At 32.2% G+C, this 27,961-nt stretch overlaps 1 protein-coding gene across 1 annotated transcript in view; it reads right to left on the bottom strand.

The window, feature by feature from the left end:
- The window catches only part of LOC118199035 (hemicentin-2-like), a gene marked incomplete at its 5' end in the record, with an annotated part of 837,377 nt that overhangs the window by 471,134 nt on the left and 338,282 nt on the right, over positions 1–27,961 (bottom strand). Inside the window, 2 exons of the mRNA XM_085806510.1 lie at positions 8,298–8,449; positions 18,794–18,908. Of these exons, the coding sequence (XP_085662636.1) occupies positions 8,298–8,449; positions 18,794–18,908 (267 nt within the window). The remainder of the gene's footprint in view (positions 1–8,297; positions 8,450–18,793; positions 18,909–27,961) is intronic.

Raw genomic sequence — 27,961 nt, forward strand, 5'->3', positions numbered from 1 at the left:
AAGCATAATACCAGGCGATACGCGGAATTACAGGTTGCGTATTTCACTCGATAGTTTGTCTACTTACAGCTATGATAAAACCTTAGCTATGCAGTACAGGATTAGTTAATTTAAAGTTGTAAAAGTTTTACGAAAGAGAAAAATAAATGCAAAACAGCATACGTTATAAGACACAAAAACATGCATTCTAAGAATGGACGTTTTCTCAATTTAAATCTTAACGGCTCTACAATACATATTTTCTCTAATTTAAAATTTGGAAGTTAAAATTTTTCATTAAAGAAAGTTTCCGACCACGTCCCACACCCAAATTTTTGGAAAAAGTACAAATAAATCTGTTCTGGTGCTATTTAACAGAATACTACTTAAAATAATAAAAACAGGTGACAAATATCAAAGTAATAATTTTTGGTGCTTTCCTTACATTTTAGGTTTAAAAACGTGTTAAATTTCTTGATTACTAGAAACGTTCCCATAAAAATAATTACCATGCTTTTACTTTTATATTTGCTATTTTTACTTAACTATCCGAAGTATTGTAATCGTGAAAAGTTTCAGGCAGCATATTTCAAAGAAAATATCCATTTTGACCGCTAGGGAATGCAATTTAATGATGTTTTTGACCGACATCTGCGCATAAGGAGAGAAAAGAAGACTCTTTTCCTCCAAAAAAAAAAAAAAAAAAAAAAAATACAAAACTGTTTTTAAATGAATTCTGAAGAGTATTTTTAGTGGCATTTGTACATACGTACGTATCTCGCATAACTCATTAACGAGTAGCCTCAGAACGTTAAACTTTTGCATATAGGACTGCTATAACATATAGATGTGAACCTCGTATTTTGGTTGCAATCGGGCGCACCAAACGTATATAAATATATTTATATATATAATCCACTCAGTTACCCGGCTCAGTGGTCTCAGTTTCTTTACTCTTATATGCTTGTAAATTGTGCATTTTTTGCTTTCAAATGATTGAATTATGTGGTTCTTATCTTCCGGTTAAGGGTTTTGTGTCTTTAGTAAATCTGCAAGCAATATTTGTAGAATTATCAACAATTTAAAAACTGTTTAAGTGCGGTTAAGCCTAATTTTTAAATAAACTGGCAGACATGTTTGTTTACATTTGAAACAGCAGAATAGTAGATTTGTTGCCAATCTAGACAGACTAAGCTTTGCAACAAAGATAACGCCTTCATTTATTATTGCGAATTAAATCATGCTTAATCCTTTCTGGAATTTTTGCGAGGAAATAAGTGTTTAAGATTTACTTCGTAATTTTTAATATAGATATTTTGAGTTTTTATGTATTTTTGCCTTGTCGCGAAGTGCGAACTGTATTAATTGAATGAGAAATACTGAATCGTCTGTGAAAAACTGTTTCTTTTTTTTTTTTTTTTTTTTTGTTTGTTTGGCTTAATTTCTTTTATACATCGATTTAGATTTATTATAGTTTTTGAATAGAACATATGTCAACGATTAGATAATTCTTCAGATGATGTAAATTTTACGCATTCTGAGATGAAATGCAATGCTGTTAACTGAACTTAGCGCCAGAGTGTCACTATGGTAAACAAATATAGTGAATTTTAAAGAATGCATATATTCTATTGTGGTTTATGCACTATCGACGAAGTAGATTAAATTCAATCCAATACGTTTAAATGAAATGCAAGAAAAAAAGCGTATAATTTAATATTCCTTACAAGGAAGCCTTGCATTGTACACGTCAGATGTTTTTCTTATATTTTGGGTTAAAAACGTGTTAAATTTTTGGATTACTAGAAACGTTCCCATAAAAATATTTATCATTATTTTATTTTTATATTTGTTACTTATATTTATTAAGGTATAAGTAATTAAAATTAAGAGACAAAATACAATGTCTATTAAATATACGTGCTTGCGCTAGCTATTTTTTGCGAAATTTTTCGCTTTTCATTTATAAAATTGTCTAAAACATTTTAGATAGGTACACGAACCTAAACTTTTATTTCATTTAATTCGCAATATTTCATAGAATATTTGTGGAAAGTTTCAAAAAATTACTGTAGTAATATTTAAAGATATTTTTCCCTAACAGAAAATTTGAAAAAGCTATTTTTTTTAAATAGGTTTAATATAATGCAAACAACAGAAAAGAAAATATTCCAGGTATGAAAATTAAATTGCGAAACTAACCTTGTTCTCGATCACTTAATAACAAATAGAAAGGTTCAAAACCATCTTTTGAACATTACCAAAAGTATTCAAATGAAAAATTCTCATTTAAGCGGAAGCATCCGATTCACAGCGTAGAAGCTTAATGTATAAGCTTTAAAATAAAGTGTAGAGACATTTGGTATTTTGGAAGCAGGAAAGATGAAAAATTAAGAAAGCCTTCGCCGGGAATCGAACCGCGGACTTGTGGAATAATGGAACAGTGTGCAGACAACTACACTACGAAGGCACGCCAAGAATGTGGGAGAAATACCTTATAAAAGTAATAAAACTTTTACCTAAAAATTTCATCAAAATTGATGATTAAAACGCAGTCGGATGAATTTTTTTAGAAGTTACGGAATACAATAAATGAAAAGTAAATTTTTGAAAGCCATTAAAACTGCATCATTCCAAGACATAGAAAAGCTTGATAATTCCTAATAAATGATCGATCAATCATCAGAACATGAAGATACTACCTTTGCGATAACGTGATTTTATTTTATTCACACCGAAAAATATAATAGGTAAATTTTATATATTAGTTACATCAGAATTTGCCGGTGAAATCGCACTCATCTCTCCTTTTTTCTGCCTCTTCAACTGCGGATTTTGGCGAAGTTCTGTCAATGGCGTTTCTGCGCCAAAGTCCATATTTAATGAAATTCGCATACTTGGCGTTTCTATCAGATTTTTGAATTTAACACTATCTTTCATAGAAGTGGAAACCAGCTGCATGTAGTCTCATATTTCTGTGCCCAGTATTGACTTGGTTGTACGAAGTAAAAAGAAAGTATTGTAATCGCGAAAAGTTTCAGGCAGCATATTTCAACAAAAATGTCTATTTTGACCGCAATCAAATGCAACCCAACGATGTTTTTCCGTGACATCTGTACGAATAAAAGACTCTTTTCCCCCAAAAAAATTATAAAATTGATTTAAAATGAATTCTGAGAAGAATTTTTCGTGGCGTCTGTGCGTACGTACGTATGCACGTACGCATAGACGCCACGAAAAATTCTCTTCAGAATGCACCTCGCATAACTCAAAAACGAGTAGCCTCAGAACGTTGAAATTTTGTATATAGGACTGCTATAACATGTAGATGTTCATCTCGTACTTTGATTGCAATCGGCCACACCAAACGTATATAAATATATTTATATATATATCCACTCTGTTACCCGGCTCAGTGAGCTCAGGTTCTTTATTCTTATATGTTTGCAAATTGTGCATTTTTTTATTTAAAAATGATTGAATTATGTTGTTCTTATCTTCAGGCTAAGGCTTTTATGCCTTTAGTAAATTTGTATACAATATTTTTAGAATTATCAACAATTTTAAAGTTGTTTAAGTGCCACTAAGCCTAATAATTTTTTTGATGGCGGCCATTGCTTGTTTACATTTGAAACAGCAGACTAGTGGATTTGTTGCCAATCTAGACAAACTTAGCTTCGCAACAACAAAGATAACGCCTTCATTTATTATTTAAATTATGCTTAATCCTTTCTGGATTTTTTTCGAATATCTGTGAATATCTGTGAGGGAAAATTTTAGCCTTTTGTTACATTTCTTGTGATAAGAATAAATTTTATTACCTTTTCATCAGACTTGTGCATTCAATCTGTTACGAACCCGTTCGCGAGCAACAAGACTTTCCTGATGTATGGATATAATTTTTGTATATGCTTTAATGCTGTTTCGTTAAGTTATTTCATAAGCAGCAGATATCTTCCGAGTTTTCATTCTATAAAATGTCTTAGTATGATCAACAATAAATTTACCATAAGAAAAATTACCTTGTAAGAAAAGAAATAAAACTTTTATTACATGAACATAATTTTTGTTCACTTGCGCATTAAATTCAAGGGACAAAAACCTGTTTTAAATTTATAATGTAAATAAATAATAAAGAAAACATCAGACTTACTTTTCAGTCAAAACTTCTATTGGTTTAAAAGTAAACACGAAAATTTTAAGAAGCATAATGCCAAGATGCACTTGAAATGTTGCCTGCAGTTTTTTTAATTGCGATTTCTATATAAAATTCAGTAACAGCAAAAATATGCCAGGCGAATAAATTTATTCTTTTTTGCAAAGTATGCAGAAACAAACTTGATTTAATTAGTTTCCTTTTTTGCACTAGTTATTTAAGAAGAAAAAGTAATCAAGCATAAAAATATTTAATTGTTGGAAAGAAATGATCGTCGTAGTGAAAAGATAATGTAATTGAAGGAAGTTCTGTGCCTAATGTGATACAGAGATTACGCAGATGCTGATAGTAGAATCTTTCACAGAGCTGCAAATATGCGAAAAGTCTTTTCCCCCTACTTAAATTATCGGAAATGTATAATTTAAAAAAAAAAGTGCTATTTTCTGATTTCCATTCTTTTGATATCGCTATTCTAAGTAGCATTAGTTTTATAAAAGAAGCTTAAAAATGAATATTGTATTTTTAAAAAAATTCAGAGTTTTTCATTACTTTATAGTATGTTACTTTCGTATTGTTCAGAAATCTACTCTAATGACTTTTTAGAGATATTTTAAATAACTGTTTTGGTTTACAGAAGGTGCATTAAAACATATAGCAAAGTTTAAAGGTTTTCATCAATATATCATGCTGTTTAAAAATCAACTAGTATTTTAGTCAACGTATTTTAGATATAAACCTTGCTCTCAATCATCACTTCTTATTTATTATCTTATTCATTGCATTTAAATTTAAATTAATAGTAAAATTACTGTGTCTAAAATTTACGCTTTAGTAGTATTTGAAAAATCGAATTGGGCATTATTTTAGAAATAAACCTTACTTTTATATCATCGCTCCTTATTTATTTATTTTATCATAACTTCTTACTTATTTATTTCAATTTTCTCATTTTTAAATTAAGTTTAATAGTAAAATTACTGCAGTAAAATGTATAGTTTATTTCCTTTGGCTTTTTCATAAATAATTTGCTGGAATAAAGTCTCCCTTCGATAACAAGACAGTCTGTTTCTTATATCTCATGCCCCTTTTTAAAAATTTATATTATAATTAAGCTACCTGTATATATTAGCTTAATCTTCTTTATGTTTCATCATTTAAGGGGACATGTCAGCTTATAACGAGAGTTAGAATTTGTGCATTGTTAATTACACTTACACATAAACCTTTCAGTTTTCAAAACTTCTTCAGACCATTTAGGTTTCGATTCTTACCAAAATAAAGCATATGTAAATAGTGAAATATTTCAAAGAGTGGCCTTTTCTTGGAATTGTTTGCATTGGGCGTTCTACATGTCTTGTTGGGCGCTAATCCAAATTTCAAAAGTTACAATCAAGATTGTTTAGAAAGACTTCCTATTTCAAACTGATAAAGCGTAAAAATGATTCTGTTTATCTTCATTGTCTTGCGGTCATTTTCTCGCTTGAATAACAACAGGATTTGGGAAACACATAATGATCTATTATATCATACGATGCCTTAAGATTAGGTATAATAGGTAATTTCTATTTTCAAATAATTTTGTCGTCAGTTTTTACTGTTTTGTCAATTTTGCATTTTTTACTTTATGACATTTAATCATTTGCTTTATATTCTGGTGATTATTAAATCTTTGCATTAATCATTAGAATAACATTTGTGTTTGCAACGATACCAAAATCTCTGAACTATTTGCATTTATTTAAGCCAAATTTGAAATTAATTTTAATTTAAGCTAAAATTTATCTCTAGACTGTGTTTATAACGGGTAATGGTTCCTCGAATCTCTTCATTTACTTTTAATTGAGGATAAGATATGTACACACGTATCTATATATGTGTATACCTTTAATTAAAATTTTTAAGTGACTTATACCATTTGCTTAGATAAATAGTTGTAGGGTTAATGTTGATTAACTACCTATTAATACTTTGTATTTATTTTTATTTTTACTTTCGTCAGCTCCCACCAGGATGGAAATTAATTAATGCATTTAAGTGTAGAATTCTTGAATTCGCTAAAACACCTTTGGCAGTCATCTCTGTCCGCGGATTTCCGGTTAGCTCAAGAAGTCTCGCCAAAATATTTGAATTAAATAACGTTTTGCTTTAATTAATTTACCAGAAATCTGCTCTTAAATATGGTGCAATGACTTTGCGCCAATTCCCTGCTACTTATTTAAATTTGTAAATCGGCTTTAGCTTCATTAGCCGTAATTACTTCGTAAAAACAGAAAGGCCGGAGTCAAAGCTTATTTAGGCGACCGTAACTTTATATCTTTACATTTTAGTTTGAGCTAAGCATTTGATCTTACTTTCCCACAGGCAGCGAAAATTTTATTTTCGATTATTCTTGTATTCGCAGCTTCTTGTCTTTGTGTAACCGCCTTGTCAGTTTGTATTGCCAGTCAGCCAGTCAGCCAAATTGGTGTGTTAATAAAAATACTTTCTAATAATCTATAAAAATGGCCTATAAGGATACTTTTATAGATCACAGTTCAAACCTTTTTTTGAAAAATTTATAAAAATTACTAAAACATACAAATTTAAAAACAAATCAGAAAACAACTGCGAATTGTATTTGGATTGAAACTAAATTTCGAATTACGAAAGAAAGAATCATGAAAGTTGAATAAAAAAAGAGATATTGATAAATATATACAATATTCAATCAACATTAAGGAGCTAAACCTTTGAGAGCTAATTTTTTAAAAACTATTCGTGCGACTTTTACAAAACTTAGCACTTTGACATAAGTCACAGAATTGAAATATGGAAAAAATAGGTATGCCATTTCCGTGAAATTCCGATTTGGGGTCAAAATAGTTATGTTCGAAGAATTATGTATATAAATATAAATTCTGTATATAAATCTCAGTCTCGTTTTCGAGACATGAAAAATGCATATTAAATTTCGCCAATCTGCACAATAGAATAGGAAATATAGACATACACTCTTCTGTGTGTATAAAAGGTATAAATACTAACTAAGTTCATTAATCTATTAATTCAGATTTAAAAAAATCTGATACGAACACCACATAACTTCCTTGTACGGCCTATAAAATTATACGCATTTTTTGCTGTATTTCATTTAAACCTTTTTCCTCGAATTTCATTAGATATATATTTTTCATTCAAATAATTCAGGTTTTACTTCAAGGCAAGGCAAATACTATACATAAAAACTCAAAATATCTTCTCTAAAAATTGAAAAATATAGAAAAACATAAAACACCAATTACAGTTAAAACAATTAAAAAGTACTTTTTACAATTAAAATTAGAGTTTCTACGTAATTCAGCCAGCTGGAAGGAAGGCAGATTTTTCGGTGCACAAAAAGTTTACTTTTGGTCTCACTAGGCAAAAAGACACTGCAGGTGCAGAAACTGACTAAATCACCATTCTGCTAAGTTTCAAATGTAAACAAATATGGCTGCTAAGTTAGACTTAGCTGTACTTGAACAACAACTTTTAGATCATTAATAGTTCTGCAACTATTGCATGCAGACTAATTAAAAGCGTCAAAAACTTAACCGGAACGCAAGAACAACATTATTTAGTCATTTTTAAAGGGGAAAAATGCACAATTTACCAACATCTAAGATTGGGAAAAAAAAAAAAAAAAAAAAAAAAAAAAACCTAAGCTCACCACGCCGAGTAACAAAGTGGGTATATATATATATATATATATATACTTTTGGTACGGCGATTGCAACCTAAAAGGGAGTTGCACAACTACATGTTATAGCAGTCCTCTATGAAAAATTTCAATGTTCTGAGACTACTCATTTTTGTGCGAGATACATACATACGCACTTACAGACATCCCGAAAAAAATGTCTTCTGAATCCATTTTAAATCCATTTTGTAATCCTTTTGGGGAAAAAGAGTCTTTTATTCTTTCCTTACATAGAGACTTTATGCAAAAACGTCGTTAAATTGTGCGTTATAGCGGTCAAAATGAATATTTTCGTTGAAATATGATACCTGCTATTTTTCGCGATTACAATACTTCCTTTACTTCGTACAAGGAATTAAAAACTATTTAGAAGCTAAAATTAATCACTAGCTTACATTATTAATTTATTTATATAACTAGATTTTTAGCTGTAAACACACTTACCGTAAACTGGAAGATAATTCGTAGATTTGGGTCCAATTCCTACATTGTTGAGAGCGGCGCATGTGTAATTCCCTTTACTACCGACGCCAAGAACATCTGTTGTATAATTTTCACTAGATGTTGTTGCTAATAGCTCTCCGTCTTTCTCCCACCTAGAACACATCACAAAACACCATTTAAAAAAATTAATAAAGAAACAATTTTCAAAAACTAGAACAGACAAGAACCTTTTCATTTTCATGCAACAGGCAAAAATAGTTAGCGAAGAATTCGTAAATGAAGCACAAATACTAGAAGAATTGACATCTTTCGACATCTAATGCGGTTAACATTTATTAAAAATAAAACTAAATGAAAATTAAAGAGAAATAATGTAAATTGCAATTAGCATGTACATTACCTCATTTAAAATGCCACATTCGAAGACTATTTAAAATTGAATTATCATATTAGCATTAAATAGACTTAATCAAAACTCTTTAATTAATTAATAGTGGAATAACTAAATGAAGAGCTTGAAAATATATGCATTGTCATAGAAACTGTTTGCTCATTTTGTTCTTGTTATCACGCTCGCTGCCGAGGAAGATTTTCAAAAACAGTTCTATTGTGCCAACAAATTTTAATTAATTAATTGTAAAATAAAATTACAAAACAAGTATTTATAGGAAAGATATTGAATTTAGAAAAATATTGCTTTAATTTGATTACACGAGTAAATCTTAGTCGGTTTTTGCGAAAAATATTTTATGACAGCGCCAACTACGAGCATATCACTCGTAACGAGTATATTCGTAGTTGTCGGTTGCCTTATAACAAAGATAGATTATTTTTACAAGAATTATTATAACAAAGATTATTTAAATGGCTTGATTATTTTTACAGCTCTTATGTTATTTACTTTATAATTACTTATATTAATTATAATAAATCTCTGGAATTGCGCCAAGGTGCTGTATATTTTTTTTTCTAATTCTCAAAGCCAGATACCTTCAAAGAACCTGAACTACGAGTTTAATCGTATGTGGAGTAGGTAAAACAAAAACGTTATACGAATTAACTCCTATCTGACGCCTAAACGGAAATTTCGACCTATGAGATAACTCGTAGTTGGCAGAGAACGTATTATATTAAGTATTATATACTCGTAGTTGTATACTCGTATTATATACTCGTAGTTGGCAGCGAACGTATTATATTAGTGCAATATTTACAAATATCTGAAGGAAGTTCGATGTGGTTCTGAATGAAAGCCAAACTCCTAGTAAAGTAGATAAAATGATAAGTAAATACTCTAATTTCTACGAAATCAATTTCACATTATGTTATGGTTTATGCTGGGACTTCTATCCTATAAAGTTTACATGCATTTAATTGAGCCGCTTTGCATGGAGCGGCATGTGCCTCCTTATGTAGGAATGAAATAAAGCATAGTAAAATCTTCGAGTCTAAGCAAAAGCAGAAAATTTGCGCACTTAATCTCATGAATCCTATTTATATATGTTAAACAAAATAAAATATTTCAGTCAAAAATGTTCACTTTTGATCATTAAATTAATTCACGTTTTTCATTTTTAGATAATTATCTTCAGTATGTACACGTAAGAGTTCTACCTTGCATCGATAAATGTATAATAATAAGTAATAATAATAAATAAAGGATGATTTTAAAATTGTCTTCAAAACAGACTTATGTAACATTGTCAACGTTTTCTAAATTATCTGAAAAATGATAAAATACCGTGTTTGGGGTACAATTAGGCATCTTCTACTACGTAAGTTACAAAACATGGTATGAGAGAGTTTCATTAAAATTTTTGAAATTATTAAAAAAAAAACATTTTTGTATCATTAATAAAAATATTATCTACTTAGAAAAATAAATTAAATACTTTGAAAAATTAAAGCAACGGATTTATGTATGATTAATCATGAATTGCTTTGTAAGGGGGCAAAATACGAATAAAATAAGAATTTGAAGAGCCATATTGACATCGTTTAAATGTGAATTAACAATTTCTGCTTTACTATTTATTACTCATCTAATAAGAAACGAATAAAAGTTACAATAACTAATTTTCGCTGCAAATTCACGAAATAATTGGATTCTTATAAAAATGAGAATTTCAAATCCCTAATTATTAGCTGCATTAAAAAAAAAAAAATGTGTGATAAAATAAGCTGATATTTTTGCTTACTATAGACGTAGTTTTAAAAATAAAATGGATTGATTTAGATTGTAATTTGTATTTTCAGCAGACATATTATACATTTATCGATGCAAGGTAATTGCTCTTACGTGTACACACTGAAGATAATTATCTAAAAATGAAAAACGTGAATTAATTTAATGATCAAAAGTAAAAATTTTTGACTGAAATATTTTATTTTGTTTAACATATATAAATAGGATTCATGAGATTAAGTGCGCAAATTTTCTGCTTTTGCTTAGACTCGAAGATTGTACTATGCTTTATTTCATTCCCACATAAGGAGGCACATGCCGCTCCATGCAAAGCGGCTCAATTAAATGCATGTAAACTTTATAGGATAGAAGTTTACTGTCCCAGCATACACCATAACATAATGTGAAACGGGTTTCGTAGAAATTAGGGTATTTACTTATCATTTTATCTACTTTACTAGGAGTTTGGCTTTCATTCAGAACCACGTCGAACTTCCTTCAGATATTTGTAAATATTGCACTAATGACATAGAGTTTAGTTTCATTTCAAGGTGTTAGAATATGGTGCTAGAAAGAACGTATTTCCAACTTTTGCATTATGTTAATATAGAACATTATAAAAGTTAAAAATGTTGTTTAGACCAGCTATTCTGGAGATTATTCAAAGTTTAAAATAACAGGATATCATTTGTAAGACATTATTTTTAGATATAAAATATCATAAAATGTCGGCAGCCTGTCGATTACTAAGAGTGAAAAATATTTTTACAAACCGTCAAGGGAACACAGAAAAGTAAACATGCAATAATTCGAAAAGACATGCTGTTATATAATATTTGTTACGGACACACACATATGATGTTATATAATATCTGCATCTGTTGTTATTCATAAGAATTACCATCAGACATCGTATAACAATGTCTGACATAGAAGAAGGCTCAGTTGTAATTTCTGTCAGAAAATAGCGAATAAAGTCTTCCAATCTAACCAATAACGTGGGCTGATCTACACTTGTGGCTTCAAACATCCCTATAACTAAACGTCACAAGGCCGAAGATATGACAAGCTCGATATACATTCGTGCGGTAAGGGTTCATTGAGGACATAGTTGTCGTTAAATGTTGTTCGTAGTGTGTTCTGTGCTGGACTTATATAGAGGTGGCACACCTTGCAAAAGTGTTACGTCATGAAGCACTTGCCTGTCTTGAATGAAGAGAATGATGCTATCTCTTAAAAACACTGCATAATTCTTGGCTGTAATAAAGGTAGTTGGAAATGTACTGCTTTGAAATTTCTCAAGGAAAAAGGGGCTTGTTTCCTATATTTTGAAAACTCCAATTTGGGAATTCATGACGTCTAGCTGCACCGACAGATTTCATTTACTGTACGTTTTGGGTTCTGTAATTATACATCTTGAGGATGACTCGGAATGATCATCACAAAGACTGTTAATAGTGCAAGGTCTCCGAGAACGCTAAAAGCCATTTGCCGTGGAAAATTATAAATATTCTGGCAATACATGTTTCGGTCATTAAAGATTTCCCGTGTCTTTCTGTGCATTTCAAATAAAATCACACCATTCTGGTATGTATTACTTGTTAAATTATTGAATTTGTACTTTTCTGTTTATGTTTGTCTCATCAGCTATAAATTAAATATCATTACAAACATCTTTTCGTTATTCGTGAATTATGAAGTAACTTCGTTAGCAAAAACTTAAAATTGATCGGTTAGTATAATCACCGTCAATGTCTACAAATTTTGTTTATCTGAAGCTAGATTGTTCATACCATTTATGTAAATTCCATGTCTTTTAGAATTCAAATACTAATCGATAACATAGTATTACACGCTATCAACTGTTTAGATATTTTATTCATTGAGAAATATTCCATTGATTGTAAGAAACGGTAAATGAAGCAATTATGTCTGGATTATAAGGCTAGTGAGATAGGAGCTTGAAAAGTCATTCCTGATTTTTTACCGCGTGCTTCATTAAGAATGAACCCGTTCTTTACCATGAAATTTTAGTACTCCAATTTTAAAGATCACTACAGGTAAAGTTTTGCAGTCAATCTAATAAATGTAGAGCAGCAGATGTCAGAGTTTGTCAGAGCTTCGATGAATGTGAACAATTCGTAACAAATTACAACTGTTCATCCCAAACAAATAAAAAGAAAACCTTTTTCTATAAATGGCTTTGCTATTTCTTCCAGTATGAGGAATAGTAAACACTCTCGCTTCAAAATGATAATTTTGTATAGCATAGGTTTTGTATATATCGCATTTAAAAACATCTTTCAGAGGTATCCAAGATCCAAAGATCTGATCCACTTGGTAGAATGTTTTGGATTTTAAAGAGATGTGGGTACAAATGGTAAACCACTGCAGTTTCTATAGCACAGAAAGAGGCTAGGGAATCCATTGTCCAAACATATTCTCCTTTACCATTACATGAAAATGATGAAATGTTGATTCCATTGGTAGATCTTATGTTTTTTTTTATTTCATCCAATGTCTGTCTTAAATGTTCTTCAAATTTATCTCAAATATTACAGATTTATGGCGATGTTTCGAAAGTTAGATCATTCTTTGGAAGAAAATATCGTTTCGAAATTTCAGAAAATGCACTGCAAATGTTCACAAATTTAGTACGTTCTGATACACTTCGTTAATATCGTTTGCTATAGGTTTTAAGGGAATTAATACGTTCATTAAAACGCTTATTCATTTGAATAGGAATAGTTTACTTGCTATTTAAGACAGAGCAGATTGGCATAAAGTTACAGAACCTTTCGAATGACCTTCTGTAGGTAAGGATTTCAAGATCTTGTTTGCATAAAACCCTTGCTTGATCTTGTTTGCATAAGTTGAATATTTTTTCCAAGGTAGTTCAACATTTAAACGGTTTGTGTTCCTTCTTTTCTGCAGTTGAAAATGTTTATGTAATAGTACTTTCACAATATCTTTTCCCCTATTGCAATTTTTTACTAAAATTTGTCTTTGCTAGATAAGGAACGACTTCACAATTGGTCTTACTTTCCGTGGTCTTTTATTCATTATTAAAATGAAATATTTTCCTTAAAGCAGTGAAATATGGATAAGTCTTTCTGAAACATACTTTATCAAGAATACTGTACGTTAAAAAATGCAACATTCTTAATTACAATGATAAACAGGGAAAAGCAAAAGGAAAGAAAAATCAAAGAAATACAGTTTTTTCTTAATGTATACAGAAACATTTATATTTTAGTCCCTTCATCATCTTCTTAGAAATGGTAATTTAAAGAATTCTAAAGTGCTACCAGAACAAGCTGAAGAACTTAGCAAACTGATGTGGTATTTTATACGAGTGTTTTAAATATGATGTGAACAGTAGACAAATTCTCTATTCTATATCAAGTCTATGAATAGCTTTCTCAGCACCTTGTTTAGATAAGGAAAGTTACTAAATGAAATTTAAAATTTAAAATCACCGGTAGCTTTAAATTTTCTTCCGCTCATTGCAGTATTTTTTGTAACATTAACTTAAAAGCATGTGTTTTAACGAAACATTATTTATTTTAACTCTCTACGCTTTCTAAAAATATTTTTTCTAAGGCACAAAAACTTTTTCAACTATCACTGTCCAATGTCTTTGTGAGAAAAATTCAGCCTTTACCATAAAAATCTATGTAATGTTTCAGAAGGATTTCTCCATCTAAATCTCTTATATTTTCACTATTTGATGTATAGGGAACTAATATGCCTCTCATATTAAAATATATGCATACAGCTTATTTACAGACACAGCTATGCGGTACGGTATACAGTATACAGGTACGGTATACAGACATCAGACTACTTGAACAGCTCATTTATGAATTTGGTACGATATTTATCTATGTGTATTGCATTTCGTAAATGGAATAAATGAATACCGTTGGCTTGTATTTATAACATTTTCTCCTCAAAAATATCACCCCACCTGTACTTCTCTTACGTTTATCAAATAAGTATGTTAAATAAGAAATGGATTTAATGAATTTAACATTCAGAGTGATTATTTGGTTATTTGAATGTATTACTAAATATATCCGAAATTTAAATTTTTATATGTGGACCATAAAGAAAGAAACTTGCATTTAATAATTTGCTTCTAATTTTACTGAAAAATTTTAATATGTAAACCCATCCACAATATGCAAAATAAGCCTTTAAAGAAATGTTTCGAAATTACAGGACATAAACCGCTTTTACAAAATGAAAAAAAAATAGCTAAATTGTCTATTTTAAGAATGGTATTCAGATTAGTTTCTTTAAAGACATAAATTTGAACCTTTGAATTTCCACTAGTGAGAATTTGAAATCCATTTTCTTATATTAATCGTATCTTGACGTTTAAGTTATCTTTTTGGAAATATCTTTTGAAAACTGAATATGAGGTGCTGACTATTCTTTCAGAATGCCTTCATATTGATGCCCTTCACAAAGGTGCACACACTTTTATTCAAGTTGACTACTGTTCGGTAAAACAGAAACCAGCATAAGTATTCGGACACCTTTTTATGCCAGGATGCATTATGATTGCTTTAGTCTTTTCTAACAGTGGCTAAAATTCATAACATGTGATAACCTTTATGACACCTCATCTTGTAGAGTCATTAGGTTAATTGGAACCAGAAAAGATGAAAAATATGCAACCGCCTTCGCCGGGAATCGAACCACGGACCTCTGGAATACCGGCCCGGAGTGCTACCGTTACACCACGAAGGAACGCTAGGGAAGTTGGAGAAATATCTTATAATCTTATGATGCGATCCCAACTAATGAATGCAAGACATAGGTTCTAATACAGAGATCGGGAGGTTTTGCTACTTCTCGCTCGCTGTGCTTCTGCCTAATGCACATGAGCCCTTTACCGAAGCTCAAGCACGTTTACAACAAACAAGGTTTTATCAGAATTGCTAGAATGAATAATATTTCCGACAAGTGTTTAGAGACGACTAAATCGAGCTGTGTTTACGAAATTAGCTTGCAAATCTTTAATTCAGGAGGTAATCGAAATTTCGGTCTGTCACCTTGCGAACAAATATTGTGATCACTAGGATCTTCAGAATATTAAATAGTCCTCAATTTAAAATCTGTTTCCCATTCTTAAAATTATATGAGTGAGGTATATTTTGTAAAATTATTACAGCTTTGAATGACCAGTATTGCTTCATTGATTTTGCCCTAATTTCGTTTTATATGTCGGTTATTAACTGCCTGAAAGAAATTTTTACCCCTGCTACTCCATAAATATATTGTTGATAATCCAAAATATTTTCTGGTAACTGAATCTGCATTTTTATTATTATTTATTCATTTGCCACCTCTGTTCTCACTTAGTGACCTTATTTACTGATCTCACTTAGTGTTCTTACTTGGGTGATAACATGTATTGTTGCTAAATGGGAGACTGCTATGTTTTTTATTTACAAAATCTCTCAACAGTGTATAGAAAGTTTATTGAGTATGATTAACAGAATTGTAAGTGCCATTTTCATCAGTAGAAAACTCTTAAGCAGTTTAAGTGCTCCAGTCATGATTCATTTTCTGTGCCTTTTTTCGAGTAAAAATACTTGGAAGTCTTTAGGGTACCATGATATTCTAAGTTAATCCTTCAGAACAACTCGCTCCAATTCAAGCCGAAGGACTGTCTTAAGTTTTCCTTTTCTGGCAATGGAAAAGTGCCAGAAGATTTCTCTTTGAAAGTGAAAAAAAAGGAATATATTTGGATTTTTGGCTGACTGCTTGCTATGTACGAAACATGAGAAAGCTCAATATCTGAGAGTTTGAGATGTAGGAAAACGTTTTATTTCTGTGCTTGTTGCAAGGACATAACAAAATACACACACATAAATGCTTTTAGAAAAAAATATTTTGTGGTTATAAGTTATGTTTAAAATAGCATGCACATAGTTATAAAGCAGATTATTATTCTCATTTGACTATGAAATGAAATTTTCGTGACGTGTAAATTAACAATTCACATTTGCATAAGCTAATTTTGATTTATGTAGTATGTTTATAGATCTATAATAAGCATTTAAAAATTAAGTTAACTCCAATTTTTATTCAAAATTGTAATCAAAGTTTTGCTTTCTTACCAAGTTTTGCTATGAGATTCAAATCCAAGAGAAACTTTCAAACTATTTCTTTAAAATATAGACAAATACGTTAAGAAGAAGTCAAAATAATGCAGAAATAAAGTTGAACTAATGCATAAAGTGTGCGCTATTTTTAAATGTAGAGAGATTTCCAGATATAGTCCTTATTCCAATGATGCCAAATAGCGTACTCAGCTCAAGATATTAGGCTAACGTCTGCAAATCAAAATTCATACTTATCTCTCATTTAGGAGTTTATGTTTTGTAACGTGTGATTCCAGGATTCAAAGGCTTTTATGTGCCAATCAGAGAGCTTTTATGTGCCGATCAACAAGGTAAGGCAAGATCACATGTCACAATGTTGACAATTACACTATCTACCGATATATTTTGGACACCTGAGATAGAAAAGAAAATCAAAATTTGTTCATATTCAGTAGGTGGTACAGCCTCCGCAAGTAGCAATAACAGTCTCAACCCTGCGGAACATACTATCCACAAGTCCTTGTATGACGGCTATTGGTATATTTTCTTTCAGTAGGAGACATGTAAATTCTTTCACCGATATTGGGCGGTTCTTGCACGCCATAATTCGGCATTTAACTCGTCTTAGAGGTTCTCGATACGGTTGATATTTAGATTTTGTGCAGCCCAGTCCATTCGGTTGACCTCATTGTTACCGTACCAATCCAAGGTGAACCTTGCAATAAGACAGATGGCGTCGTCGTCCTAAAAGTAATATGCGTCCAAACCCTAAAACTGCCACAAATTAGGAAGCACACTGTCATCCGAAATAGGGCATAAACATCGGTGCTGAACATACCATGAATTTGGATGAAGGGTTCTAGTCCATACCAGAAGAAACACTTCAAGACCATAATTCGATCTCCGCCGAACTTTATTACGGACACAATACGTTCTGGCAGGAGACGTTATTCAAGCCCTTACCCTGCCATCCGAATGACAGAGACTGAACCTTGATCCGTCGGTTCAAAGAACCCGTTCCCATTGATCTACGGTACACTGTCGACGTGCTTTTAACCACATTAGCAGAGCAGCACTGTTGGCCTTTGAGGTCAAAGGCTTGTGAGCGGCAGCATGACCATGAAAACTAAGCAGATGTGCTTCCTTACGGGTGGCATTCATAGAAAAAACACTTCCGGATGGCTGTGGAAACTCCTGAAGCATGTGGGCAGTCGGCTGGGTGAAATTCTTCCGAATTTCCTGGACAGCACCCGCCTATCTCCCAGTTTGTAGGTCTGTCGACTTGAGACACATTCTGACAATCACCGCTCACTTTCCACTTCTGAATCGCATAGGTCATTGTCGATTTTATATAATTACGCTCGCTAGATATGCCATTTAAGGGTTGTCCATTTCTGTAATACCCGACGATTACATCTTTCTCGAAATAAGATAATTCGGCATTTCGTGGCATCTTGCATGTGACTAATAACAATGATGTTTTATATACGATATTTAACGGATGAGGGCATAACGTATATCAGGACCACATATACCGGCATTTGCATGGGTTTACAAATATTTATTGGTAGATAATGTATGACGAATACTCTCCAGCCGTTTTCATGAACGGTTTGAAATGTGTAGACAGTTCTGACATCTGGATTTAATTTCCATAGCTATTATTTATCTCTGAAGGTTTCTAAAGGTTAATGTATGCAGAATTACTGTAATTGAGATTAATACATCAAAATTCGTTATTTCGGTTGCACTGCTGGCTAAGAAGTGGTTTAGTATATATTTACTAAGTATACTGGATGCAGAATGATTACATAGTATAAATACAGATATTTATTTGATATGACCTGCAACTTCAAATAGAATGCAATTTCCTAGGTTTATGACGTTATTTGATATCGGTTTGGTTCACTGAAGTGCATTATGTAAAGAGATATTTGTATTTAACAATATTGTCTTTTTGTGTAATAATCTTATAGCTTAAGGGATGTATATTTCCTAATTGAAAACAACTGTTACCGACAACTGTGAGTGAGACAGCTATAAATTTTAAAACTAAACGAAAAATTATGGTCTTGAAGTACTGTAGATTGCAGTTTATCTTGACTGAAGACATATTACCCTCAAGTTTTATAAAATACTCAAAAATGTAGAAATAATTAAGCATGAAAAAATTATGTCACCTATATACAGACCTATATATAGACACAGGGGGTAATCCAGGCTCCTCAACGTCGCAGTGTAAAGTTGCGGTTTCTCCCTTGATAGCAGGTGGATCAAGCTCTATTAAATCAGCAGGTCCTGGTAGATCTGGAAGAAAAAGGCTTTAGACTCTGTAAGTCGATAAGAAATAATACCATAAAAATTACTTCAAATCTGTAAAAATCCTGTAATACAGTCGGAATTTCATGGATGAACAAATTGCACCCTAAAATGGAATTACAGTACGACACAATACGTCTAATATTACCAAAATATGGGCATAAGTAACGATGAACCCTTTTTACATGTTTAGTATAAACACTAGTTAAAATGAATTCCAAATTTCACAAAATAATGACTTTTTATTTTTTATTTCTGATAACGGTTTTGAGCTAGCTTTAGAATCTAAAATATATTCAGGGACATAAATCGACTGATAACATTTATAATCAAGTAAAAAGAGTAAAAGTAATTTAGTTTATAAAAAAATCGCTTAATATTTTCTGTGCAGAACATCATATAAAGACTTAGGGAATATAAAAAGGGATTTATTTAGAAATCGCTCTTTATTCCATTCGTACATAGCAAATAATTACTTTTAAAAGAATGTGCGAATTTTTTCTGTTGAGAGTAGGATAAATTAATTATATGTTTATTTTTTTTTAATTTTGCATAATCTAATTTCTTAACCCTTTCTGTTTAGATATTAATTAAACTTTTAGACATGGTCTAAATTTTACTTCGTTGTACGAAGTAAAGGAAGTACTGAGTCCAGTGACATTCTGCTACCTTCAGGGAGTGCCTTTTTCCTTTATTAGAAGAATAACACCCAAGCACACACTGTTCGCATGCTCGCATCAGCCAACGTGCTCTGCAAAGGTGTACAGATAAGCATCTGTACACCTTCTGTACTTCTTTGGCCACCGTTCTCTCCTGATCTCTCACCAATCGAACACATTTAGGATGTGACTGGGCACCATTTGCAGACCCTGGTATTTCTGCGTTCAGAAGACGAACTGTGGCAAATGATTGATAAGAAATGGAGAGCCATTTCTCAGGACATTCCTCTGCATCTAGAGGTGTTGCTTCGTATATCGCCGTCCAAGGTGGCCCTACAACCTACTGAGCTTACTGAACCTACAACTTACTGAGGCGAAACAAATGTTTCGTGCCACTACAGCTCGGTGAGCCCTGTGATCTTTTGGGCTTTGTCTAGATGAAAGTGTGGTGGGACTACACCTACATTACTTAAAGTAAACACCAGCGTGTCCCACCACATTTCTACCAGACCAGACCAGACCAAACCTACTGAGTTGGCGGTGTTCTCGCTCTTTATTATGCATATCACTTCAAAATAAAGATCACTTATTGTGTTATATTAAAAGTTTCGACACCAAGGTTAAATAGTTTTACTTCTAGGTACCATGTTATATCTGAAATTCCTATATTGTTAAATGTTAAATATGAAACTACTTGCCGTAAAAGGCAGTAATCGTATAGTGAAACGTGTACAGCATTTTTGCGTTGTGAAAAAAATGCATTCCGGGACCGCGCCGTGAGAGGATCGAAAACATAAAACATATACAAGATATAAAGGAAAAGTTCATATTAAATATATAAAGAAAACATACTGTAAGAGGTTCCAGATTAAATATCAGTTTATTCAATTACAACACAATAAGAAAAATCTTAACCTCATCTGAGAGTCTGTTCATTTAAATTCATAAAAAAACTTAAGGTTTGTCTGGTGATTTAAAAGAAAGGAAAGGGAAACAATTAAAGGCCTGAGAGTTAAATTTTAGATTTGACGTTGTTTTTTTTCTGCTAAGGACGTTTTTGAAAAGCTTGCCTAAAGTTCAAACACACCAAAAAAAAATAAAACTTATCTTGAAGGGACATCTTGAAGCGGAGGACTCTTATCTTATCCCGCGTTGATGTCGGCCGGGCTCATCTTGACACTGGTTCTAAAAATGTAGACCCACTTCACTACTGTAGAACAGAAACAGGAGCACTGCTGCCCAGGACGGCTATCCGCTTGGTCCTGAAAGTCCTATGTCAACACGCAGGTAACTCGTTCAAATTTCGCCGGTCAGAAACGTTGTTGCTAGGAAATTACGGCTCGCCTGTTCTTACTCATCCCAAGAGCAAGCTTCACGGGTAACGTCCCAAGTAAGTTCCAGAGTAACATCCACAAGTCCAGCCAACCAGTAAGTGCGCGAGTCCAAAAGTAAGAGTGTCCAGAGTAAGTCTGTAAGAGAGTCTCGCCTCTTAACCAAAACGCGGCCGGGGAGCATATTTGCCGCTCCCCGCCGGAAAACACCTCTCGGAGTCACTTACATTTTGTCCAGCAAGCCCAAAAATCAGCGAGTCAGTCCGAGAGTCAGCCAAAAGTAAAGTATGTCTCCAACTCGAATTTCCTTCGTCTCCTTCCCAAAACGGGCTCCCACTATGGCTTCACTTATCGCCCCCTTAATTATGGCAAAATCTTCGTTTTCAACTCCAGAATGCGGAAATAAGGGTGATCGCGCATGCGCGCCCTTCTTCACTCAGCCAACAACCGGACCCTCAATCGCCAAAAACCTGAATGACTTACATTGAAAGACAAGTAGCAACCTTTGACCTTTCCGTCACGTACTTTCCTCTCTTAAGGTCAACTAACAATGAAAATTCTTTCTCGAACATTCTAAAGCGCGCGAAATCATGACTTGGCGCTCCCTTTCCCTGCTTCTTTCACAATGAATAAAAGTTTGTACAAGATTTACAAATAGAGGCAAATAAATAATACTCTTTTAACTAAATAATATTTCCAGAAGCATCTGTTTTTCCCCAAAATTAAAGCCTTAAATTAAATAATTCATAATCAAATAGAAATTAAGATTTCCATAAATCAGAAAATCATTCACCTAATTTTTTTAAAACGCTATCAGATAATTTCTATACATAACATTTGTTCGTTGCTGTCTCTTGCTGTTTGCTGATTTTCATCACTTTCTAGCCAATCCTTCTTGGTGTTGCATTTTCAATGTCAGGTAATGAATAATGTTAGGATTTTTATTTCTTAAAATGTGCTTCTGAAAGTCATGACCGTACATTAAGAAATACAGATATACCATTCATTCGTTAAAATGTTTTTACTCTTTGGAGTGATACATAGCTTCTTAAAAATGAAAGCAAAATGTAAAATAGGTGTTATGAACGTATACAACATATCAGTACAACATATCTCTATTATGAAATAAATAAAATTCAAACAATGTGCAACAACGAAATTTCTATCGTTAAATAACGAAGAATCTGTATGCATGTTTCTTTCTCGCACTACGGAGAAATGGCGACAAGTAGAATCACCAAAGTTTGAACACATGTATTCCTTCACGTTAATATATGCACGTCGAAGCCAGATCTTCAAATTTCGAATTGTTTCTTAAGGCAGGATTATGTTTCTCAATGACAGTCTCAGGGACAAAAATTTTTAAGATGCAAAACCTGTCTTGTAGAATGTTTAATCAATAACCCTACAATTTATAATTTTCGTTTGTGGCTTATTAGTCCAAAGGGGCTTTGTCCCTGATGGACTATTGTTTTCGTTTTGCGATTTTGCGTTGAATCACTATAAATGTCCGTTTCATGTTTCAAACTGTTGCCACCAAATGTTAGAGTCCTGCATTATATTTGAAGAAATTAAATAATGAAAAATCTGCATAAATGTATGTATATTTCTCGCATTGGGATAAAATAACGGTATAGCGAGCCATCGAATTTTGAATGGCGTAATCCTCCTACGAATATGGGCATGTGGAAAATAAATTTGAAATTTGGAATTTGTTTTATGATCGATTTCATATTTTGTAAAACTTTAACAAAATATGAAATCGATCATAAAACAAATTTTTGAGTAACAAACTCAATAATTTAAAAGAGAGCAATGGCAACACTCAACGGCGGGGAAAAAAAAAAAAAAAAAAAAAAAAAAAAAACTTTTTGTCCCCAGCGGGCGCGGAAGTGTGTATCGGAAATTCTAAAGATAAGCTCATTTTAAAATTATTTTGAGACATTGCTACTGATCTGAATTTTATGGTTTAAGTGCAGAGAACATGATATTTAATAAATAAAGGTAACCCACAAAACGTTAAAAAATGCCCCTTTCGGACGTAATTTAAAATCTGAAACCTTTGAGATATTTTGTTTCTTTTTTGATAATTATATGATACCAGAGAGTTTGAAAATTAGAATTGTAGTTGAGCAACAGAAGAGTCTCAAAGTTAAGAAAAAATAAACAATATTTTGAAGACGTTACAAGTGCGAAATGAGAGAATAAGATAGCTTTAATTTTATGAAACTGCACTTTAATCTTAACATGGTACTAACCAATTATCCAAGTACTTTAGGCAGCTCATTCATAAATGTTAACTTACGAAAAACATCAGCGCTAAACTATGGAATTATATTCGTTATTTTTTGTATCATTGACCAATTTTACACAATGTTTTAACTATTCCACTTTGTGCTCAGGTATAATATCGTTAAGAAATAAATACATTATCAATTAGTTTCATTTTACTTTTGTATAAATTTTAATAAAAAATAACATTCATTTCTTAAAGGAAAAAAATGTGAAATTAACAAAATGTAGAACATTTCATCAATAAAATAGAAGATATATTAAAAATCTTAAGAACTAGTCCTACGCATCACAAAGCGGCCGTTTGGAACAAATGTAACAGACAGGCACCCGTCAATTTTTAGCTCATACAGGTTAGTCTCGAAACGGCATTTTTGTGTCTATTCACTATAGGTGTCCGTTTCTGGTTTCATATTGTTGCCACGAAATATTATCGCCCTCGATTATATTTAAAGAAATTGAATAGTGAATAATCTTTGTGAATGCATCTATGTTTCTCGCAAAGTGAAAAAGCAACGGTACCTAGATTCATCAAATTTTGAATAACGTTGTCCTCCACCCGAATAAGGGCACCTGGAAGCCCGAATTTCGGAATTGTTCTATTCTCTACCTAATATTATGTAAAATTTTAAGGAAGATCTTACTAATAAACTCAACGATTTCCAACCGCGCAATGGCAACGCTATACGGAAAGAAACATTTTTATCCCCATGACGCAAGACTCTCTGTAGGAAATTCTAAAGATATGCTAATTCTAAACATCATTTTGTGATTTCGCAGTTGAATCGAATTTTAGGCGGCGTAAGTGCGAAGAATGTGGTATTTCATAAATAAAGTTAACACACAAAACGTTAATAATAAAAAAGCCAAAAACAGTTTGTAAGGATCTTAAGTTTGACTAACGTTTATTTTGTTTTAAAAATTTATTGTCCTCTCTTATTTTCCACTTCCGGCCAGAATAAACACGTTAAATTGTTTATGAAAATTGCACTTGCTAACGCTTAAGTATTTAAGTAGTGGCTTTTCGCAAACAGAGTTATATGGAGAGAGGTGAGCCTGCTTGCCACTGTATTTCAAGCGAGCTTTCAATCAGTTGCTGTCTGCCTTTAAGGCCAGAGGTTTAGTTCTCTTGATATCTAAAACGTATTGTAGTTTTCCGCAGTTTACGTTATACATACGCAATAATCTGAAAGGCCAACCTCAGTGTTAGTCATCTGTGTAAAGTATTCAAGGTTTAGCACTTATTTAAATTTAGTTAGTTAGTAGTTCTTATATTTTTGCCTTCAGACCTCAAGTGGTTGGTCTTTGCATCCAGAAGTGCGGGAGCGCTTGTAATATCGTGGAGAATAAAGGGTAAAGTTAACCCTTCCTGCTTGTTTTGTACATTCTACACATACTCGAGCATATCTTGAGTATGTTCCCTGTTCTCATTCAGTACATTAGATGCTCCCTAAACAAATTAGACGATCAACCAGTCCTGATAAGTTTTGTAGGTCATCTTACTAAGAAAACTGAACATTGATATGATGATCTGAGAAAAGACTGAAAAAAAAAAATAGAATAATATTTAGGTCAACACTTAGCACTGCATCGGGAATTCTAAACATATGCTGCAATGCTGCTTTTAAAACGTTTTGTAATTTTCTGTTGAATTGTATATGGCGTAAGTGCGAAAAAAATGACGCTTAAGAATAAAGTTAAAAAGGCCAAAAATTGGGTTAGTAGGAACGAGTGTAGCAGCAGACTGGTAGACAGAGAGCTAAGTAGAGCGTAAGAAACCTGAACAGAACCTTTTGGACAACCGTTAAAATGTGAAACCTTTCAGATTTTCTTTACAGTTTTAGTTTTATAACTTTAGAGTTTTTATAGTTAAATATAGTAATATGAATGCACCATACTCTCCGCTACTGATATAGTACTGGTGTCAAAAAATTAATTATTAATGAAAATGATCGAAACAAGAAGTAATAAACAGATAATAATTCTCTGCTTGTTTTAACAGTTATTTGATTTACACCTTCAAAACCTCGAGTAAACCTATTAAATCATAATTTACGAGCTTCAAATCATTTGGGAAAATTGCAGTATTAAGGGTTTTTGTGTTCTAAATTGCATGGTTGTCAAGTTGTCAAAGAAACTGATGTATTAAAATCATATTCCATCTTTTAGATATTCGAAATCTACGCAGATTTGACTAATTCGTAGAAGCATAAAATAATGTACATAATTGCAAAATTTTTCATTTTTCGAGAACGTTACTTAAGTTAAAAGAACTAAAGCTACTCTTTCAACTTTTAAATGATTTCTTCTTGAAAGCTGTTTCCTATATTATCAAGTGCCTCGAAGTAATCACCTGCCATTAGCACTTGCTTCATGGATTTTCAAAAATTTTGCCCTTATTTTCTGTCATCGTTTCAATATGCCATCACATGTAGAATTTAAAAGTAATTCATAAAGCATGACAATACTTAAACATATGCAGCGTTCTGAACAGCTAAAGTGAAAAATTCTTTCAAATCAATTTTCATCAGGAAATTTTAATTAATTTAGAGAGCGAACTTTTATTCATTGTGTGTTGGATGACAGTCGACCAAGTACAGGCATAATAGAAAATCAATTTAAAGACGGAAGAATACGAAAAACTCTTTTTCGATTGAAATTAAATGAAGTTAATTGAATGAAAGAGGTCTTAGTGATTGTGAAATAAATTTATTCTTTCTTTTAGTAAAACGTTTTCGTTACGAGTAAGCAAATTTCGACAGAGGAAGGCTGACAAAACAAATTGCGCAATAGTTTTTATGATCTATGATTTGATGGAATGAATTTTGAATTCGAAATTCTAAGACTGATTTTGATTGTTGTTGTGTGTATTGATATGATAATCTTCTCGCTTTATGAAATTTGAATTGGAACGTTCATGAAGCAGGATGAGCACAGACCTTTAAGCAAAATTACACAAACAAACGAGTTTGACAATCTTAAGATTTCAGAAACGCGTTTCGACTTTTATTAATACTATTTCATGCGCAAAATTTTGTCAAATTAAATTTTGCAAAAGATAATCTAAGAACTTTTGAATAATGCAAAAATTTAAGATTCGTAATTAAAGAAAAGTACTTGTGATGAATTGTTAATAGCAGTTGAATTCTTTCTTGAGAAACTTAAATATTAATATCCGTTAATAGATTTCTCAAAACAGTAATAAGTGCAAAAAGTCACATTTTTATATTAAAATCTAAATTTTCCAATGACCCTTTTTCCTTGATGAAAGATTTCTTAATAAAAATATATACCTTTATATATATATAAGAGGCTAAAGTGTGTGTCGACGATAGTTTATTGTTGCCACTCGGAAAAGTGAGCGCGGAAATTAACGTTTCCGCAGTTTTTAATTAATATCTCGGCCGATTAAAGTCGTACGAAGATGAGAACGGTATCGATGGATTCGGAGAATTTTTTGGAATCCGACGATACGCGGCTCGAATTTCAACTCGGCGCAGTTCCGTAGATATTCGAGAAAAAAGAATTTGCCACGTAGTAAAATCCTTCTAATAGGGAAAATCCAAGAAAGAAAGTGGAAAATGTAGGGAAAATTAGTTTTTAATTAATATCTCGGCTAATTAAAATCCCAAGAAGAGGCGAATGGTCAAAATGGCGTGCCACGGACCTGCGGAATCCAACGGTGTGCTTCGCTAAGCCCGGGAGCCAGCCGTTTTGGAGGGGATGATGTTACTTCACCCCGTATATATATGCGGCTTAAGTGTCTCTTTGTCGCCGATAGTTATTTATATTTCCTGTAAAACTTGCCTTTTCTATGACCATCCATAAGTCTCAGGGCCAAACGCTTAAGCGTGTTGGCATTTTTTTTTACCTGAGCCTACATTTGGACACGGTCAACTTTATAAGAAATGTTGTGTACAAAGAGATCTTTGAAATGGGAATTAACGTTTCATTATTTAAATCACCTTCATTGACTGACCTAGCGGTGGGCTCTTAAGAAATGTACCGCTAGTAGTTTCTTTCATTGCACTCTACTTTAAGCAGTTAAGTAAGTAGAAGGGGGAAACTCCGTGGGGCAGTAAGCAAAGAGGCGTCCTCGCCGTCTTCCCTGGGTAATTCAGTTTAAATTATCAGACACCTTTGCACAAATAATTTTAATTACAATTTATAATATCTAGAACAGCGGTCATTTCGTATGACCGCCGGGCTTTCTAGTTAATAAATAACTGAATAAATATATTTTGATTGTAATATCTTAAATGATGCTTAAGTTTTAAATACACATTGGATGAAATATTACTGGAAGACAGTTTTAATATTCAAGGTGGCATGGCATGCTTATCATTAATTCTACCCAATATTATCGTTACAACTATTAATGGACGCCTAGATGTAGCCCAAGACGTTCCATTGCATTGGCTGGAAAAGCATATTTTCCTAGATATGCTAAAGTGATGCTTGCCAGCTCTGTTTATTAATCTCTAGCTTAAATGGAACACTTTAAAAATTTCATGACGTAAAACTAACACTCGAGAAAAAATCTGATGAGAAAAAATCTACCATCTGACTTCTTTGTACGGAATATTAAATTATACACATTTTTTGCTCCATTTTATTTAAACGTATTTCCTCGTATTTGATTAGAGATATATTTCTCATTCAATTAATTCAGTTCTCACTTCTCGAAAGGGCAAAAATACTGTTGCGTGCGTACGGGTTCGTTATGAAATGAATGCACAAGTCCGATGAAAAATGAACA

Source organism: Stegodyphus dumicola, chromosome 1 (assembly GCF_044657685.1).
Source record: "Stegodyphus dumicola isolate Sdum_Otavi_A_Nest chromosome 1, ASM4465768v1".
Lineage (NCBI taxonomy): Eukaryota > Metazoa > Arthropoda > Arachnida > Araneae > Eresidae > Stegodyphus > Stegodyphus dumicola.